The sequence below is a fragment of the Colletes latitarsis genome, chromosome 8 (genome assembly GCF_051014445.1).
Source record: "Colletes latitarsis isolate SP2378_abdomen chromosome 8, iyColLati1, whole genome shotgun sequence".
Taxonomy (NCBI): Eukaryota; Metazoa; Arthropoda; class Insecta; order Hymenoptera; family Colletidae; genus Colletes; species Colletes latitarsis.
The window spans coordinates 22,304,061-22,325,782 of NC_135141.1; the positions used below are offsets into that span (position 1 = coordinate 22,304,061).

The 21,722-nt window shown below is 36.7% G+C and overlaps 1 protein-coding gene across 5 annotated transcripts in view; it reads right to left on the minus strand.

Moving 5' to 3' along the window:
• The window catches only part of Sick (sickie), a 423,876-nt gene that overhangs the window by 273,341 nt on the left and 128,813 nt on the right, over nt 1-21,722 (minus strand). For 4 of the 5 annotated variants that reach the window (XM_076771991.1, XM_076771990.1, XM_076771989.1 and 1 more), the window contains one exon: nt 15,641-15,810. In XM_076771991.1, coding sequence (XP_076628106.1) covers nt 15,641-15,810 — 170 coding nt within the window. Of the gene's footprint in view, nt 1-6,012; nt 6,102-15,640; nt 15,811-21,722 lie in introns of those variants that run through there. The other variant, XM_076771992.1, reaches the window with a different exon arrangement.

Here is a 21,722-nt window from a genome sequence, read left to right on the forward strand (position 1 = left end):
AAAAATTCGAAACAGTCTTGTAAAAATAATTTAACTAAATTCTAAAGATCCTCAACAATTTTAAGCGTGAATTTAAATTTAAAAATCACGAGACCCAAAAAAACGAGAAGATAAGAATTTAAAAATTCCCAAATTAAAAAAAATACAAAAATACAATTATTGATTTCGCATGCCCACGAATTCGGCCGTGATTTTACATAATAAAAATATGATTTCTGAGTACTGTTACAATATTTATAAAGAAATATTGATCCACAAAAATTCGAAACAGTCATGTAAAAATAATTTTACGAAATTTTAAATATCCTCAAAATCCTCTAAAAATGCTCAGGAATTTAAATTTTAAAATCACGAGTCCCAAAAAAACGAGAAGATAGGAATTTAAAATTTCCCAAATTAAAAAGAATACAATTATTGATTTCGTATGTCCACGAATTCAACCGTGATTTTACATAATAAAAATGGATTTCTGAGTACTGTTACAATATTTATAAAGAAATATTGATCCACAAAAATTCGAAACAGTCTTGTAAAAATAATTTTACGAAATTCTAAATATCTTCAAAATCCTCTAAAAATCTTCAAGAATTTAAATTTTAAAATCACGAGTCCCAAAAAAACGAAAAGATAGGAATTTAAAAATTCCCAAATTACAAAAAATACAATTATTGATTTCGTATGCCCACGAATTCGACCGTGATTTTACATAATAAAAATGGATTTCTGAATACTGTTACAATATTTATAAAGAAATATTGAACCACAAAAATTCGAAACAGTCTTGTAAAAATAATTTAACGAAATTCTAAATATACTCAAAATATCCTCAAAATCCTCAAGAATTTAAATTTTAAAATCACGAGTCCCCAAAAAACGAAAAGATAGGAATTAAAAATTTCCCAAATTAAAAGAAATACAATTATTGATTTCGTATGCCCACGAATTCGACCGTGATTTTACATAATAAAAATGGATTTCTGAATACTGTTACAATATTTATAAAGAAATATTGAACCACAAAAATTCGAAACAGTCTTGTAAAAATAATTTTACGAAATTCTAAATATCCTCAAAATCCTCTAAAAATGCTCAAGAATTTAAATTTTAAAATCACGAGTCCCAAAAAAACGAGAAGATAAGAATTTAAAAATTCCCAAATTACAAAAAATACAATTATTGATTTCGTATGTCCACGAATTCGACCGTGATTTTACATAATAAAAATGGATTTCTGAGTACTGTTACAATATTTATAAAGAAATATTGATCCACAAAAATTCGAAACAGTCTTGTAAAAATAATTTAACGAAATTCTAAATATCCTCAAAATCCTCTAAAAATGCTCAGGAATTTAAATTTTAAAATCACGAGTCCCAAAAAAACGAGAAGATAAGAATTTAAAATTTCCCAAATTAAAAAGAATACAATTATTGATTTCGTATGTCCACGAATTCAACCGTGATTTTACATAATAAAAATGGATTTCTCATCCTGTAGTAATGTTATTTTCCCTGTATTTGTAATCCACGGGAATAGTTGGTAAGAATCGTTGGATGTTCGAAGATAGCGAGCAATCGGGGCTCGAACCATAGAGCATGTTCGATTTCACGATACGTGGATCGTAAAATCCGGGACCACCGAAGAAACACAGAACACGCTTTAACTCTGAAGGCAGGTCACCGTAAAAGTTCAATCCGCAAAGACGAGGACCGATGTGTCTGTGCGTTCCAGGGACTATGTAGCGTGTTAAATCAAACGGAACCAGCGAACGAGTAAGTTATACGGTGGCTCGCACTCAAAATCGTTCACGATCATTGCCTTTCTATTGTCCCTCGTAAACTCCGATATATAAGTACGATACTTAACTCGGGAACGTTAGAATAAATTTAACATTACTCAAACGTCGCTTTGTTTCGCACGAAATCGTCGAAATAAATTACAGTCAAACCACTGAAATTCATTTTACACTGTGTGTAGAAAATACCATTAAAATAAATTAAAGGCTAATTATAAGAATTTATTTTACTCCGTGTGTATAAAATATCATCAAAATTAATTACAGACAGATTATAAAAATTTATTTTATTCTGCACGTATGAAATATTATCAAAATATACAGGAAAATTTTAATGGGGAATTCTAGAGGCCAAAATAAGATGAAAATCAAGAATACCAATTTGTTGATGAAGGCTTCGTTAAAAAGTTATTAACGTTTAAAGTTCCGATCGTACGGAATTTTTTTCTCGAAAATGCGCAAGATTTCGGGGGTATGTCTATTCACCAAAAATGATTGTAATTGACCCCCACAACCGAAAATAATTTTTTCAGAACGATTTGAAATTCTTTTTTTTCGTCTTTAGGTACCTAATTAGATTTTCGGTGAGGAATTTTTTTCTCAAAAGTGCGTAGGATTTCGAGGATATGTGTAATGATAAAAAATGATTGTAATTAATCCTCGCAACTGAAAATAATTTTTCCAGAACGATTTGAAATGTTTGAATTTAATTGTTAATAACTTTTTAAGGAAGCCTCCAACAACAAATTGGTATTCTTGATTTTCGTCTTATTTTAGCCTCTAGAATTCCCCATTAAAATTTTTCCCAGCTCAAAATCCTTTTTACACGTTGGCGAAAGTACGAATGCAACGAAATTTATGGATGGTTCGCGATTCGAACAGGTAGGACTATATTTATGCACGCAAGCTTCGTAACAGAAGTTTGCACGGTGAAATGCGCAGACTTATGAAATGACCTGTTGATACAGATAAGATCTACAATGATTATAAACGTGTTTCGTTTACGTGTGTAGCATAATTCACGTGGACCAATGTGTAGCGAAAGCGGTGGACGATTCTCAGCGTGAAAGACTCATAGATACTGGTCCAACTACTACTTCCAAGTCGTACGCGAGCAAAATTCTTATCTAATCGAAAGTTTCGAACAACGAAGATAAGAGAAACAATTATTATTCGTTACACATTGAAGAAAAATTAGAATTTAAATTACAGAATGAAAGATTTCACAATAAAAAAATAATTTAAAATAAAACTTTGTGAAGAAATATTGTCAAAGTATAATGTGGCTTCAAATATAAAAATCGAGGCAACAAAAGATTTCTATACGAATATGGAAAACTAGAAATAATAAAAGTATTAGAATTTTTAATTGCTTTTTTTTTAATTGATCGGAATCTGTGGAGCTTATTTCGTGGAAAGATTTTCCCTGCAGAGTTATGGAAAAATTGATAACGAGAATTTACGACTACCACATATGTACATCTACGAATATATAAAATTCGAAGTAAATCCATGTGGGAGGTGGTGAGGGGATTTCATCGATTTTGAATGAGACTCTTTGTATGGAGAAGACCTAACACAGAGTTGCATTTGAATAATCTTCGACCGTCAGTGAAACATGGGCGATGGGGATGTTGCAGTGTGGGGAATATTGCATTTATTGAAGAGGCAACGAATGCTGTAAAGTCACGGTCGTGATCCAGAGAAACCAAATTTCAAATTATTCAGAAAACGTTGAGTTAAACAAAATTTAACCTCGCTAATTTATAGAAGTATTCGATTATAATTTGATATTTAAAATTGTCTTGGTTTTGATGGTTAAATATTTCTAACAAAAGTACAAATTAATTTTTCTTTACAGAAACTTAATTGCATTAATTCTCCATATATACATACATAATCTGCTTATCAAATTAATAGATTTTCTTATAAAACACTTTTAAGGTGTACAGTTAAACAGAGAATAAATAGTTAGAATAGAATAAATAGTTTCATTAAAATTGTACTTCAAAATTAAAATGGTACTTTAAAATTGTACTTTAAAATTAAAGTGGTACTAAATGAATTCATATAAAATTTTGATATTAGTGTCATGTATGGGGATTCTAGAGGCCAAAATAAGACGAAAATCAAGAATATCAATTTCTTGATTGAGGCTTCGTTAAAGTTATTAAAAAATTAAATTAAAAAATTTCAAAACGTTTTGGAAAAATTATTTTTGGTTGCGGGGATCAATTACAATCATTTTTGGTCAATACACATACCCTCGAAATCCTACCCATTTTCTAGAAAAAAATTCGAGAAAATGTGAAATTTTTCGACAAAATTAAAAAATTTAAAGTCGTTCTGAAAAAATTATTTTCGGTTGCGAGGGTCAATTATAATCATTTTTGGTCAATACACATACCCTCGAAATCCTACGCAATTTCGAGAAAAAAATTCCTCACCGAAAATATAATTTCTGGTCAGAAATGTTTGCCTGAATTGTTATGCGTATCTTTAAAACGTCGTAACTTCTGAACGGATTGGACGATTTTAATGTTTAAAAAAGCAAACTACGCGTATTTTGGTGGAGAATATGTACAAATCGCAAAAATATTCGAAAAGTTGGTCGTTGATCTCAAAAAGTGTGAAAAACCCCATAAAACTGGTTCAATTTTCAAACTGCCATAACTCCTACAATAGTGAATATATTTCATTGAAATTTTGGGGGGAACAAGAATTCATGGATACCTACAAAAAAGTATTAAACAACTTTTCCGTACAGCGTCAACCAAAGTAATTAAAAATGAAAAACGAATTTTTAAGAAAAATCGACAAGGGGGTAGGTGCCTAATTTTCCGGCGAAATTGAAAAGTTTCAAATCGTTCTGAAAAAATTATTTTCGATTGCAGGGGTCAATTACAATTATTTTTGATGATTAGACATATCTCCGAAATCCTAACCATTTTCGAGAAAAAAATTCAGGAAAGTGGTCAAATTTTTCGACGAAATTGAAAAGTTTCAAATCACTCTGGAAAAATTATTTTCGATTGCAAGGGTCAATTACAATCATTTTTGGTGATTAGACAAACATCCGAAATCCTATCCACTTTCGAGAAAAAAATTCGAATAGGTACTGAAAGTTTCGGCGAAAAAAAAAATTTTTCTAATCGATCCAAAAAAATTATTTTCGGTTGCAGGGGTCAATTACAATCATTTTTGGTGATTAGACATAACCTCGAAATCCTACGCATTTTCGAGAAAAAAATTCAAGAAGGTGAGAAATTCTTCAACAAAATTGGAAAGTTTCAAATCATTCTGGAAAAATTATTTTTGATTGCAGGGATAAATTACAATCATTTTTGGTCAATATACATAACCTCGAAATCCTACATACATTCGAGAAAAAAATTCTTTACCGAAAATATACTGTGTGGCCAGAAATGTTTCTATAACTTTGTAACGAAGCCTCAATCAACAAATTAGTATCCTTGATTTTCGTCTTATTTTAGCCTCTAGAATCTCCTATTAAAATTTTTCCTCTCTGTTGTAGTTTACGACTAACTTCTAAACTGTGTTATATGCCTACGCTACTCCCACTCCTATTTCAAAACTATCAATCTATTGCATTCTAAAAAGAAGATGACGGTATAAATGTATAAAAATAATGTTGCTTATAAACTTTTCTTGCTTGTTAATTGTTGCAAAAAAATCGATACAGTGACTTGGAATCACCGCCATTTTGTATATTTCTGAGTTTTTCAATTCATTCTAATTTACTATCGAAGGATGTTTTTCTCAAAATACAAGAGTTTGTACGAAATCTTTTTACGAAAAGATTCATGCAACTCGGTAAGATGCGTATAAATAACAGTTCAAAGCGTCGAACTAATATTTGAAATAAATTTTCTTTAATAAAATTCCAAAAATATCCTTGTTTATCCATGCTCAGACAACTAAAATATCTCTAAATTAGTTTGCAGTATAATTTCTGAATACTGTTACAATATTTGTAACACCTACACCTCTTTGATACATCATTTCACTGTCGAGAATATATAGCAGTACATCCTCTCTGTTGTGGTCTACGACTGCCAGAAAATAATATTTCTAAAACCCTGTTTCGAAAGTTTACTAATTGATATAAATCCACAGCAGTTGTAAATCTATATTGTGAATAATAAATCGCGAGTAATGATTAAGGAAGGAACCCGAGGAATTGTAAACAAGGTTACCTGTGTGCTTCCGGCGAATTCGGCAGGCTCCTCGCTTTTCTGCTGGCCCCGCTGCTGCTCCCGTTGTTTCCCATTTTGCAGCGAATTCGTCTCCCGCTTCCTGTTTCCACGCGCAAACCGGAATAGCACCACTTCTTGCGAGCACTGACACTTTCTGACGGTCAAAAGTGTCCCGATGAATCAACCGGTCGGCGCGATGCGCTCGCGCGTGTAAACAAACAAATAGGTGAACAAGCACCAGGCGTTTAAACTTCGTCAAAGGGAGAGCTTCTCGCTTTTTGTGGTGCCCCCTCTCGGCAAAATTCTGTCGCGTACCTCGATCGACGGACACGCCGAAATAAAAAGAGGGCTAATCGTTCCCGGCGGCGTGATTCATTCGACGAATGGCTATTCGCGATGCGCGATCTTAACCTCAATCCTGGTCGATGCGAGAACAATCTATGTACACAGGCTCCTTCATTGTTCCGCGATACGTTTCCTCCCCCGTGCGGTTTCGATCCGTGCCATCGAACTCGAGCGTGGCACGCCGAGACGTTAGACGACGAAAACCATCCTTCCTACGGATAAATCTCATCGAAACGGATATTTACGATCCCGCGTCTCCGGCTCGACTGTTTCCCCATTCGTCGTTCCTCCGTTCGATCTACCCGAGAGAGTCGTGTTATTTCTTGAACGGTGGAAACGTCGGTTACGAACTCCTCCGTAACAGGATCCTATTATCTTTATCACTTCCTACGGATCGAGGTGTTCCCGTTGTACCGATCCGCACGCGGGAATCGCGATTGAATTTTAACGCGTATCGACGTACGGTCCGCGGAACGTATCGGTCTCAGAGAAAGCATATTTTCCAGCGGTCTCGGTCCTTTGTTTTCAGGGACCAGTTCTCGATTCGCATGCTACGCGGGCACAAAGTAAAGGACAACGGAAAGAAAAAAGGGAATAAACAGAGAGACTCACAGTGGTCGTTAAAAGCGAAACCTTTTCACAACACTGCACGTCCACCGACGCGATGATGCCTTATGGCGAGCAATTCCACGGTCATTGTGTGGCCATGGTGTGTAGGCATCGCTGATGGCCCGTTTCGAACTGAGGCCTGCCGAGAGAGATCCATTCCCGTTCCCATAGCACGTGGCTTCTCTCTTTCGCTCTCTCCCTCCCTCGTCCCACGCCGCCGCCCCCCCCCCACCACTCGCTCGACCAAACTCTCCTGTCGCTTCTCGCTCGCGCGTCCAGTCGCCCTAACCTCACTCTCTCTTTCTCCCTTTCTCTACCGGTACAAACCATGCAGATGCAGCGCGTTGTACCGTCCCTTCGACAGGGTCCTCGCCCGTTTCGTCCTTTCCTTCGCAACATTCGCGTACATCGGTCCTTTTCGCTCGCCATCTTCGTCTCCTCTCGCGAGCCGTTCTTTTCTCCGTTCCACCCGCTCGACGAACCCCACGTTTCATCCCTCCTCGTCCTGTTCACGTTCACCCCCGTGTACCCCTCGTTCGTTCGCGTTCTCGAATCTCCCAATCGCGTTCACTCCCGTTCGTCCTTTCTCCTTTCAACCCTCCGCCGGTTCTCTTGTCGTCTATCTTCTCCCTCCACGCGTAACCGTTTCGTCGTCGCTCTCGCTCTGTTTCGCTTTTCTCTTCGCGCGTGTCGCCACCGTGCTCGCACAGCCTCCGCGCACTGGGCTCCCACCGCGGTCGCTCCGCCAATGGGATCGCCCGGTTTCCGCAGGAGCCGGCCAATCGCGGCCGTCCGCTCTCCAGCGTCGATTTTTAAATCATTTTTATGGTAATGCGTGCATTCCTCGTGCACGTGCACGCGCGAGGTATTGTACCGGAGATGTAACAATACACTACGCGCACGTGTATGGGTCTCGAGCGTAGAGAAGCTGGCGTGTGTCTAGTCTGTTTGCGCGTAAACTTGTGTATAAATTGTATAAACGGTACGCGGGTATGGCTTTCTACTGGGTGGCGTCGAAAATCGATTCTCCAATTTACCTTCTCCGGTTGAATTATTATTTTTATAGCGTGTTTTGAAATTGGCTTCTGGATAAAGTTATTCGAGTATTTTAGTTTTATCTCAATGGGTTTGTAAATAATTGTATAAACGGTTCGTGAGTATGGCTTTCTACAGGGTAGCGACGAAAATCGATTCTCGATTTTACCTTCTCTAGTATAGGATTAAATTATTATTTTTTGAGCGTGTTTTAAAATTGGCTTCTGGATAAAGTTATTCGAGTATTTTAATTTTATTTCAATGGGTTTATAAACTTTTGTATAGATTGTATAAACGATACATGATATAGCGTTCTACAGGGTAGCATCGAAAATCGATCCTCGAATTTACCTTCTCCGGTTGAATTATTATTTTTATAGCGTGTTTTGAAATTGGCTTCTGGATAAAGTTATTCGAGTATTTTAGTTTTATCTCAATGGGTTTGTAAATAATTGTATAAACGGTTCGTGAGTGTGGCTTTCTACAGGGTAGCGTCGAAAATCGATTCTCGATTTTACCTTCTCTAGTGTAGGATTAAATTATTATTTTTTGAGCGTGTTTTAAAATTGGTTTCTGGATAAAGTTATTCGAGTATTTTAATTTTATTTCAATGGGTTTGTAAACTTTTGTATAAATTGTATAAACGATACACGATATAGCTTTCTACAGGGTAGCATCGAAAATCGATCCTCCAATTTACCTTCTCCGTTGAATTATTATTTTTATAGCGTGTTTTGAAATTGACTTCTGCATAAAGTTATTCGAGTATTTTAGTTTTATCTCAATGAGTTTGTAAATAATTGTATAAACGGTTCGTGAGTATGGATTTCTACAGGGTAGCGTCGAAAATCCATTCTCGAATTTACCTTCTCTAGTGTAGGATTAAATTATTATTTTTTGAGCGTGTTTTAAAATTGGCTTCTGGATAAAGTTATTCGAGTATTTTAATTTTATTTCAATGGGTTTGTAAACTTTTGTATAAATTGTATAAACGATACACGATATAGCTTTCTACAGGGTAGCATCGAAAATCGATCCTCCAATTTACCTTCTCCGGTTGAATTATTATTTTTATAGCGTGTTTTGAAATTGACTTCTGCATAAAGTTATTCGAGTATTTTAGTTTTATCTCAATGAGTTTGTAAATAATTGTATAAACGGTTCGTGAGTATGGATTTCTACAGGGTAGCGACGAAAATCGATTCTCGATTTTACCTTCTCTAGTGTAGGATTAAATTATTATTTTTTGAGCGTGTTTTAAAATTGGCTTCTGGATAAAGTTATTCGAGTATTTTAATTTTATTTCAATGGGTTTGTAAACTTTTGTATAAATTGTATAAACGATACACGATATAGCTTTCTACAGGGTAGCATCGAAAATTGAACCTCGAATTTTACCTTCTCTGGTTGAATTATTATTTTTATAGCGTGTTTTGAAATTGGTTTCTGGATAAAGTTATTCGAGTATTTTAGTTTTATCTCAATGGGTTTGTAAATAATTGTATAAACGGTTCGTGAGAATGGCTTTCTACAGGGTAGCGACGAAAATCGATTCTCGATTTTACCTTCTCTAGTGTAGGATTAAATTATTATTTTTTGAGCGTGTTTTAAAATTGGCTTCTGGATAAAGTTATTCGAGTATTTTAATTTTATTTCAATGGGTTTATAAACTCTTTTATAAATTGTATAAACGATACATGATATAGCTTTCTACAGGGTAGCATCGAAAATTGATCCTCGAATTTTACCTTCTCTGGTTGAATTATTATTTTTATAGCGTGTTTTGAAATTGGTTTCTGGATAAAGTTATTCGAATATTTTAGTTTTATCCATATGGGTTTGTATCCTTTAATTTACAGTTCACACAAAAACTATTAAAATTGAGAATTATTTTATTGAATATTATTAGTGAATTCTTGTTATTTGGTTTTCAAGGAAAGTTGTCTCATTACAAATTTTATATTACTGTACTGTTTCTCAGGAATGGACGATCCTGTTTTCATCAAATGTTTTTAATAAGAAAATAGTACTTGGAGAGGTATAATCTTTTATCCCACTACATAATGCGCTTCCTTTTTCTTTAGGAGCGCTTCAAGACCCCCATCAACACGTCCTGGAACCCCAGGGGTCCGCAGACCACAGTATAAACACTGCAATAAACTGTCGAAGAATTTCACGGTTCCATGGACCCCGCTAACGGTTAATGTGGTTAACGTCAGAATTCAACATTATTCCATTAACATCAAGTAAATATTTATATTGATAATTATCGGAATGATATACGTAATTCGTATAATTTTGTACCGAAATTTCTTTATGAATTGCCCGATCTTAACGTTAAGAATTATACTGAATTTGTCGTTACTCCAGTTACTTCAAATAAATATTCACCGAATAATTTTATTCAAAATTATAAAAAATAATTTGAATAAAATTATTACGAATCGTAATTTGATAGTATAATTAAAAATTGTAATTTTTATCGAACAAGCCAAAAATAGCACGCGTAATATAAATAAAATAATGAATCTATACGAGAATTTTGTCAATTTTTTCGAAATTCATTTGACATGGTAAATAAAAGAAGTTATACTATATGGTAGTTTACAGAATACATTATTTTATGAGTGTTGTGAAAGAGTATGTGATATGGAGCGCTTAAATTCCCCTCGTCGCTGTGTGACACGTAGACTGTGACATTTCAAGAGATTCTGCTGAAGTCTAGAGTATTTCACATTGTAAGTGACACGTACTCGAGTAGAGTACAACTTAAACACGAAGTGCAAGTAAACAAAACCACGTGACTGCGACAGAGTCGTGTTGGCAGAGTGCCATTCTTCAAATAGATAGTGTTACAATACAATTTATACGAGCTACATACTATTCTCGAGTATAGGCTGTTTAAAAAATGCAAATTACGACACAGACACCATTTCCCGAAACGATCCCATTACTTTGCTTTACTATATTTATATTAAGTTTTATTTTATCGTAAAATTTATAGCGTCGAGGGTGTCACAATAATACTATAATCAAAATGAAATTGTTCTCCTTTTATTTGTCCCCTGAAAGAATCGTCCTGTACCCTGTACAGTTATAGCAACCCTGTAGAATAAAATTCCTAGAAAAACAACTTTGGAGATTGGATAGATACGCGTACATTTAACTAATTGTAAGTTAAATAATAACGGTTTCCAGTATAAACTGTGTTTGATTAGGATGGTTTTGTAAATAACGATAAAACAGTCACCTCCTGAAGCTGTTTCTATTAGAGCAGTGTTTCTCAACTTCCGCCCTATCCTCGATAAAAGAGAAACTTTTAGGGACCATTTTCTTTCTGAGTATTTAGATTAATGTTTTTCAAATATGCTTGAACCCTTATTTCGAATCAAATGTATACAACAAATTTTGTATTGAACTGAAATGCGTTCTCTTGGAATTTATTTAATACTGTTTAATAGTTAACGAACACTTAGTTTCCTTTATGTTTTAGTATCCTACGATTAAAATATTTCTCCCCCCGAATTCTATTTATTTTAATTAATTTAATGTAGAAAATAGATAAAGGAATGAATTTAAAAAAAATCAACCGTCCAATTTTTGTTTAACGATGAATCAAATTGCAAATTGTGGAGAAGTTGACAGACTCTGACGAAGATTTTTGGACTACCCGGTATATTCTCGTTATAAGAGCCAGAGCCATAATACACCCACGCTGATTTGTTTGTGTTGCGGACGGTCGTTCGGTGTGTGAGTGTGGTTATATTGTGTGGCGAGCGCAACACCACGGTCTACACTCGGTCGTGGGCATAATGGAGCATTGTTAATATGTTAATGTCGAGCGTTCCTGGCTGTTCCGACGGTTTACGTTCCACCTTCCCAACGAAAGAGTCTTTACACGTTTCATTAGTCGACGGACCTTGAATTTCACTCGACACGCGTTCCCCCGAAGGATCCATTTCTGTTTCGTTTGATCGCCGCCATTTTTGGATATCTAGTTTGCCCTGATTTCCTCGTGCACAGATTTCGACGAAATTGTACGAAAGAAAGTGGATAAAACAGATAGCATAAAACTCATTTCAGCTGGAGCGCCATTTTGCACGCCACCGTGTCGTGAAAGTAAAATTATTTTAAACAAGTCAAAAATATTTGGGTAAACTGTGAAGAAACTCATTGGAATTAGCCATCAATTGAAACAACTTTGAAATCGAAAATCAAAAACATACGTCTGGAAATCATATAATTAATATATTTATAAATTTAAACATTTGGTCATTAAAGAACTCCATTTTATATTTTTACGAATCATCAAAGCTTTGTTTGTGCGACTATGGTTTTTTTTATATCGATAAACTAAATCTTTCGATCCAGAATCTCGTAGACGAGTATATTTATTAACCAATTAAAATGTTTCTCTTCACTAACGATCTTCTTTCACACAATTATACAGGAGAACTATTGAACTCAATAAACAATAGTATCAATTGTACTCTAATATCTATTCTAGTAACGAGAACCTCATCAACAGTCAGTATTATTATAAAGATTGTATCCTAGATAAATTAGACTCGGTTTCCAAATTGGAATAACTCCAATTTAGATTCCAATCTTGTCTAACTGAAATTTCTGGACGGGAAACAAAGATTATACAATCAGAATATATTACTGTTTAATTGAAGAAACCATTATATCTTCTGTTCCCGTTAAAGATTTTATCTTCGCAATGACTAAACAATTTTTTATTAAATACATTTTCCAATTGCACGAACACCAATTATTACACAGTAATTTGAGAAACAAGTGTTCTTAGAATGCAACAAAAAACCCAGTAATTTCTCCTTAAGTAGATAAATCAACAAGAAATTTACTTGTTATAATTCTTAATTTCTGAAAAAAATGTTATAATAGGGAGATAGCAAACGTCGATAGTTGGAATATGAACTAATAGTTAAATTTCGATTTTAGTACAAAAGAAAGTAACATGCATGAAAAAAACAAAATAAAAATAGTACGAGAGAAAATATTATCGCTCATTTTGTCGATTGCTGGACAGACTGTGGCATGGCGGGAAATCCCTCACGCTCGGGGGGCAATGGCGACGGGTTTAAAAATAACGACCTTGACAGTCGTCGTTCTCGAGGGATGCGAATTAAGAAAAACACCGAGTCAGTGGGGCTCCTTGGCGATCGCGAGAGCAATTAACCGCGTATCGTGTGGGAGTAATTAAAATGTTTGAAGCTGCTGGCCCGCGGTTCCATTACAGTAACGAAATACGGGGAACCACGCGTAGCTCGCGCGCATGCGTACACGCGCGTCGTTATATTCGCGGAACGTTCCGTGGTCTGAGCACGCGTACAGCTTGATTAACACGGACGTTAATGAGCACGCCGCCAGGTCGTTCGTCTGACGGGACGTCGGTATCGATTCGTGCTTCGCGAAGAATGAAAATATTACGACCAGACGCCTAAGTGCTCGAAAATTTCGCGGAAACCGAGCCGGGGGAATGGCCGCATTTATCCTCGGACCGATGCGTATCGATCAACGTCGATGAAACCAGAAAGAAGTTGAAAGGATCGGGATAGCTTCCCGTTAGGCGAACGCTCCTCCCACGAGACAAACGTTTGAGAACCGACCCCCTGAAAAAGCTGAGGAGGTTTGTCCATCGATCTTAAATATATTTCCAAACTACACCGCCCAAAAGTTTCGAAGCAGATTTAAAACCAACCTGTAAAATAATTGCATGTTTTGAGATTGGAATCTCTGAATCGCCAACGTCTCCATAAATCAGTGTTTGTTCCTGGTTGTTGCCATTCTATTCTTTGGCGATAGTTCTCGCGCTCGCCGGCAGAGGGCTACGCTCTCGTCTCTCTCACAAGTGCTCGCCGATTAACCATTGAGTATCTTGTTAAAGAGGTTTTTGAGAGTTTTTCCTCTAACACTGACCATGAAATCTAACGAGAAAAGACACTACGCAATATTATTACATACAGACGCTAATTTAACGTACTACATGCAGGTTATTGGGAGAAACCCTAGGAATTGCATAGATTGAATATCAGGCTAACTCACTTCCTCCATACAGAAAGGTACTGCACATCTACTACGAGTAATACTATATTGAGAAGGCCTGATTGGAAGTCCGATAGGATCTCTTCACTCGTTAATGAAGCGTTGTAATTGAACAAGACACTACTTTTCAAGAAGCTTCGAGAGGGGAAGGCAAGTTGTGAAATAGGATTATCGAACGTCGTCGTGTTTCACTCTTGGCGACTTTCGATTGGGATCGTTCCTTTCGCTCGTGATTCAATTAGCACGTTCACTGTAATAATAGCTTTTTCGTAGATATCTTTCTCGTAGATATTGATTTGACAATAGTTGTGGAACAATATGGACTTTGAACTTTTGTACATAGTGATACGAGGCAAATTAGACTATTAAACAAATTCTGAGCTAGTTTCGCCTTTAGGAGATTTGTGCAAAATGATATAGTCTGATTTAAAAAAAAAAAACCCCAAGAGAGAACGTCCTTGCAATCGAATATAGGAGGATGAGTAAATAATTATCTACGATGAAATTGTACTACTGTTCATATTTTAATTTAGTTCAAATGCGTTTTAGAAGATAAGAACTTGCAAATGAATATTCTGTTTTTTAATTTTTATGAGTGAGTGTATGTTAGACTTTGGGAACGTAATTAACCTTGAGAAAGGCTTCTTTACTGCTCGTACATGACAATTAGAGCATTATTCCGAGTTAAAAACCTCCTTGGTATTGTAAGGTTCCCAGAAGAAAAGTCCTGGTACTCCGCAAGTTCTTTTTCCACGGAGAATAATAATAGTGTTGGAATAAAAGTGGTATAGACAAAATGGTACTCCTGAGCTCTACAGCGCGGAACGCACAACCGCCGTAGACTTTTCACTTACACTTCGTACTTGGTATTCATATCTGATAATACTAGAAAAATAGACTTTTTTCTGGAGAAGTTATGCACATACTTCGTACGTAAAATACCGTCTCAGCACGAAACGAAGGTTGAATAAAATATGACTTGCACCGAGAGAAGGTACGATGGAGAGCATATATGCTCCGTATCGCGGTGAGCGTCTTGAAGTATAATTAATCAAGAAATAATTGTGGTAGTTTCTGTTCTGCTAATAAATCAGACGATACGTTAAATATAAAGTACTTCATTACAACTTAAAAACAACTGAAAAAATAATCTATTGTGGGACTGTCAATTGACATTTCGATCACTTAGTATAAAATTGAATGAAACAAAAATTTGAATGATTGCAAGATTCACGAATTCGAATCGTAAAAATTAATTTTGAAAAACGTACTGATAGTTTAAAAATTCTGTATGTTCCATAACATAGTTTCTTCTTGCATTTGTTCATAGTGTTTACACTATGTTGTGTGCCTCTTACTCCACACACACACACGCATATATGCGCGCGTAATTTTGTTTTTCGTTCGATAATGCAGCAGCTGTGATTCCCCGCTTAACTACGGTCGTACCAAAACTACGTTACCAACTGCTAGTACAGAGAAACCTGACTTACCAGCAGCCAATTTGATCGGTAAGAACGTTTTCTGCATAGCCGACTACTGTAAAGAAGGAACCTGCATTTCAACTTACCTAGGCATATCTTGAAGCTGTTTTGCTCTTTGCTTGTATCGCGAGAGGGCGAAAAGAAGGGCGAGAACCGGCCACAGGGTTGATCCCGCTGCCAATTCGCCGGGATTTACGGAGCCCACGTCCGCCCCCAGAGCCCGGAGTGCTCCTACGCACAGGCTCACGTTCTCGACCTGCGCAACACAGAAACATCGATCATGCCATAAACTAGTATCTATTTGTTGCAGGAGAGAGGAATCTACAATTATTTGAGGTGTTTGGCAGAAAAAAATCACATGTTTGGCCCTTTAATCCGCCAAAAAATCATTGGTTTTCTTTATGAAATTTGTTTCTATTCTACATAAAAAGGTGCTTTTTGTTAATTACAATGTTGTATTCTACGTTTTTAACATGATGAAGAGATTCCAAACTCTGGTGTTGAGGGGTTGACCATTGTGAAATCCTGAAAAAAGTATTTGGAACCGTGTCGTTCCCCTTTCTCTCTAACTTTTAGACGTATTCAGAGGACTACTGTGCGTTGGCAAGAGATAGTTTCGAGAGCAGATCAACGCAAACAGGGCACAGAGGGTATCGTAGGTTCACGCAAAGGATGCTGCAGCGGTACACATACACGCCACACAACATTCTGCGAAACGTGACCACCGTGATCGTGGCTATCTTGTGCTAGTACGCGTGCCAGGTTAGTTAGCGTGGCCCATCGAGTCTAATAAGATCCCTGACAGAGTAACTTGAGCGTGGAGGAGTGACTGGTGGGATCGAAACCAGACGATTAGAGTACTGCTTAGGCCCATAGTCTACTTGGTGTCGTCAGATACTGTTCAAACGAAACAGGAGGAGACGAAGTTCAGGGATCTTATTTGACTTGTTGCGCTACGTCCTGCATGGTAGTAAAATGGTAAAGAGATAGGGCTCAAGAAAATGGAGAAACAAAAATATTTTTAGAAAAAATTATTCATACTTTTATATTTCTTTTATTTTTGTTCTCATTGCTTTGGTGGCTAAGCATGGGTTTGCTTGCTTAGCCACAGACTGGGTGCTCTGTTGCAACTCAAAAATTGTATTTTATTGTCTGCAGAACAAGCTTCTAATGTAAATATAAACACTGGACGTATTTGCGCCTTTTGTTAGTGTATTAAAAAAGTAGTTAAAATCTGAGACTTTTCTAATAAGTTAGCGTACAGAGACGCTATCGTCGAGCCAGCAGCCCCCAAGTTCTTTCTTTCGTGAACCTTACATAAGTATCAATAGGAAGCATTGATTTTTGGTCTTCCAAAGGGAGTCTCGTTTGCTCCTGTACGTCTATCGTGTCCGAGGTATCGAACATCAAAGCAAATTAAAGCGTAAGAAGGGCGAGAGTACGACGAATCCCTTGGAAAGGAGTCAAAGGACAGGCAGGAAGAACTCTGTGGCAAGCGTGGCGAAGGACTATTACATTTACAAAAAAAATCGCTGAAATTGTGTAACTCGACTAACTTTATAAACTGTATATTCAATTGTGAGACGAAACTGTTCCAAAGAAAAGATTGAGAAATCAGTATTAATTCTATGCTGGTAAATATTTAATTCACGAGTGAGCAAGGTGGTCTAATGGGGCAACAACCACATTGATGCAGACATTTCAAAAAAAGTATCTTAATCCAAAGTTGAGATTGGAAAAGATATTTTAGATCACAGAAAGAGATTGAAAAGTCAGTATTATTTCTACCCAGTAGAATTTTGCAGCCACAGTGCTCACCTTTCAAGCAAGTTGGCCTAATGAGAGGCTGACATGGACAACTACCCCACTGATGCAGACATCCACGAAACGAAAACCGAAGGGCGTAGAAAATTGTCTGTAACTGCCTTGTATCCTCTTTCTCGCCAACTTTCCCTCTTGTTGTCCAGAATTCCGTGGACGCATCGAGGTGACTGTTACATATCGGTATACATGGTACCGAGGGTAGAACAACGCAAAGGAGGCAGAGAGTACGGTATAAGGTGTACATAAAAGACACGGCACGGGTGTACATATACGACACAACATTCTACGAAACGTGACCGCCGTGACCATGGCTACCTTGTGCTAGCACGCGTGCCGGCGTGCCACTTTTGTTTCCATTGTTCTTAAGAGCCACGGCGGCTCCGGCTTTTACCCAGAAAACAAACCGTGCTGTACTTACTGCACACGTTGCACACAGGGTGGTGAGAGGTACACAAGGAACGGAAGAGAGAGATGACTCACCCGACAATACCCCGGTTGCCCACGCGTAGGTAACAGCTAGATGGCTAGTGTGTTCGATGTAAATACCTACAGGGTGATTCACAAATGCATGCCCATGCTTAGGAGGGTGTATCTACACGCTAAAAGAAACGAAACTCTTCGTCTGCTCTATTGGGGCCTGGAAAGATTACGAATTGCACGTCTGTCACTACCTTTTGACCTTTTGTATCCTTGTTTCATACCTTGTTTCTTTATTATTGACACCTTCTTCTTCTTTCTAGCTCCGACTAGTGTGTTCTATTGGATCCCTTAGTTTTGGTGATATTAATGTATAAAGAAATGTACTACTGTGCAGAGCTGGAAAGATTACAAGTTGGAGGTCTGTCCCTACTTTTTGACCCTTCTTTCTTCCTTATTATTGATGCCTTCTTCTTCTTTCTAGCTCTGACTAGTGTGTTTTATTGGATCCCTTAGTTTTGGTGATATTAATGTATAAAGAAATGTACTACTGTGCAGAGCTGGAAAGATTACAAGTTGGAGGTCTGTCCCTACTTTTTGACCCTTCTTTCTTCCTTATTATTGATGCCTTCTTCTTCTTTCTAGCTCCGACTAGTGTGTTTTATTTGATCCCTTAGTTTTGGTGATATTAATTATTAAAGGAAATGTACTACTGTGCAGAGCTGGAAAGATGACAAGTTGGAGGTCTGTCCCTACTTTTTGACCCTTCTTCCTTCTTTATTATTGATACCTTCTTCTTCTTTCTAGCTCCGACTAGTGTGTTTTATTGGATCCCTTAGTTTTGATGATATTAATGCATAAAGAAATGTACTACTGTGCAGAGCTGGAAAGATGACAAGTTGGAGGTCTGTCCCTACTTTTTGACCCTTCTTCCTTCCTTATTATTGATGCCTTCTTCTTCTTTCTAGCTCCGACTAGTGTGTTTTATTTGATCCCTTAGTTTTGGTGATATTAATTATTAAAGGAAATGTACTACTGTGCAGAGCTGGAAAGATGACAAGTTGGAGGTCTGTCCCTACTTTTTGACCCTTCTTTCTTCCTTATTATTGATGCCTTCTTCTTCTTTCTAGCTCTGACTAGTGTGTTTTATTTGATCCCTTAGTTTTGGTGATATTAATGATTAAAGGAAATGTACTACTGTGCAAAGTTCGAGAGATGACAAGTTGGACGTCTGCCCCTACTTTTTGACCCTTCTTCCTTCTTTATTATTGATACCTTCTTCTTCTTTCTAGCTCTGACTAGTGTGTTCTATTGGATCCCTTAGTTTTGGTGATATTAATTATTAAAGGAAATGTACTACTGTGCAGAGCTGGAAAGATGACAAGTTGGAGGTCTGTCCCTACTTTTTGACCCTTCTTTCTTCCTTATTATTGATACCTTCTTCTTCTTTCTAACTCTGACTAGTGTGTTTTATTAGATCCCTTAGTTTTCGAGATATTAATGATTAAAAGAAACGTACTACTGTGCAGAGCTGGAAAGATGGCAAGTGAAAGATACGCGAGTATGGCCAGAGTGGATTGGTCACGTCTCTAGCCAGATGTATATTCTGTCCTCGTTCGTTATTGGTCGAAGCTAAACGTAGACCCAATGGGGTTGGTTCTGATACATTCAATGACTTAATCAAGAGTAGCAACTTATTACTAAACAATTTAATATATAAATTGCTCAAAAAGATTCAACAATTACAATTCTTATTACGAACAGAAATTCATCTGAATTGCTCTCAATAGAAATGCACTCAATGTTACTTTTCACATGTAAATATTTCTTTTCTAATAAATAAGTTTTTTCATTTATATCATAAGAATCAAACGTAAGATGCTCATTTAAAATTTTGAGTTAAGTTTTGGTGGACTGTGACAAAACAAAAAATTATTTATGGGGGTTACAAAAAGGTTAAGAATCACTAGTCTGGATATAGTTTTTACTAAAGAACTTAAGTAAAGAAAAAAGAGGTTAGGAAATAGATAAGTAGTAGAAATATGTTGGAAGCTATAAATGGAAGATTTAGGGGGTGAATTCATCCCCTGCAGCATGGACATGTATTTATGAACCACCTTGTATACGTCAGTCTCCGATAGGGCGTATGGACGACGTGGAAACAGAATCGTGGAAACGAGAAAAATCCCCTCGACTTTCCCGTAAATGGATCCGATGTTGCTCGGTTCTTGCTTTCATATAGAGCAGTGGCTTCCAAAGTGAGAGGCGCCATATCTACCAGAAGGGGAGGAGGGTGTCTTATAATCCAGGGGAATCGCGAAAGAATATTTCTAAATACAAAAACATATTACTAAAAATATTATACCCATTCCTTTCAATATTTATAATTCATATCATCATCGTGAGCCTCACTTTGGTCTACAATATCAATGTAGAAAGTCTCTAGCTCTTCGTGCAAACTCGATCGACGAATCGCCTTTAAAAGCAGTCGATTCATCAACTTAAAATGTAAACAAATTAATCAGAAACTTCACTTCACAGAAATTCAGAAATAATTCATAACGAATAATTCTAAGGATAAAATAATATACAAAGCCACAGTCTTCAATTAAAAAATATCGAATCAAAAACCAGTGAAGGAGCTTCGTTCGTTTAATTGTGCAGCTGTTAAAGTGTTTAAATCAGCTTGGATATTGTTTTAACCCCACCATGTCTAACCGAAATGGCGTTTCTCTACGTTTTCGGATAGAACAGAGGTTCCATGATTTTCCAGTTACCGAGAAAGTTACGTCTCGTGAAATAAGCGGAGAATCGAGTCGAAAGAGTTGTCGTAGAAAGCAGACGGACCAACGTCGCGAATAGAACAACCTGTTGGATGTTCGACCCTTTATTAGGAAGTACAATGTCTCCCTTAGGTCCAAGGTCTTCTTTTTCGCGCTGGGAGACGCGCATAGGTACACGCAGGACGTTCGACAAGGCGGACGGGAGAATGCATTAAAAAGCACCAACACCATTTACGGCTGTCATCTCGCGTGGATAACTGGTGAGTGCTCGCTCGGATGCGTCGCGGTGCATCTCGTGAACCTGCCCCTGGGGCGAAGAGCTGCGTCAACATCGATAAAAGCTCACGACGTTTTAATAGCTTCGCGTCTTTCCTCGGCGAAGATGTTATTTCGAAGCTTTTGTCGCCGATGGATAAGACCCGGGACCCATTCAAACAACTGACACAGATTTCACCCACCATTGGTTTTAAAATTGCTCCGATATCAGTGATATAACTCGCGAATGGAAAGGATTCCAGCATATAGAGTAATGATTCTTAAAATGAACCCCCAGATGTGATTCGTAAGTTGAAGGATACTAATAATGCATACTTTTGAAACTATAATTTTATTCTAGAGGCCAAAATAAGACGAAAATCAAGAATACCAATTTGTTGATGGAGGCTTCGTTAAAAAGTTATTAACAATTAAATTCAAATATTTCAAATCGTTCTGAAAAAATTATTTTCGGTTGCGGGGGTTAATTACAATTATTTTTTATGAATACACATATCCCCGAAATCCTACCCAGTTTCGAGAAAAAAATTCGAGAAGGTGTGAAATTTTTCGACAAAATTAAAAAATTTCAAATCGTTCTAAAAAAATTATTTTTGATTGCAGGGACCAATTATAATAATTTTTGGTCAATAGACATCCCCTCGAAATCCTAACCATTTTCGAGAAAAAAATTCCTTACCGAAAATATAATTTCAGGCCAAAAATGCTTCCCGTGAATTTCATGCGAATCTTTAAAACACCATAACTTCTGAACGGATTGGACGATTTTAATGTATAAAAAAGCAAAATACGCGTATTTTGATAGAGAATATGTAGAAATTGCAAAAATATTCAAAAAGTTGATCCTTAACCCTGCAAAATGAGAAAA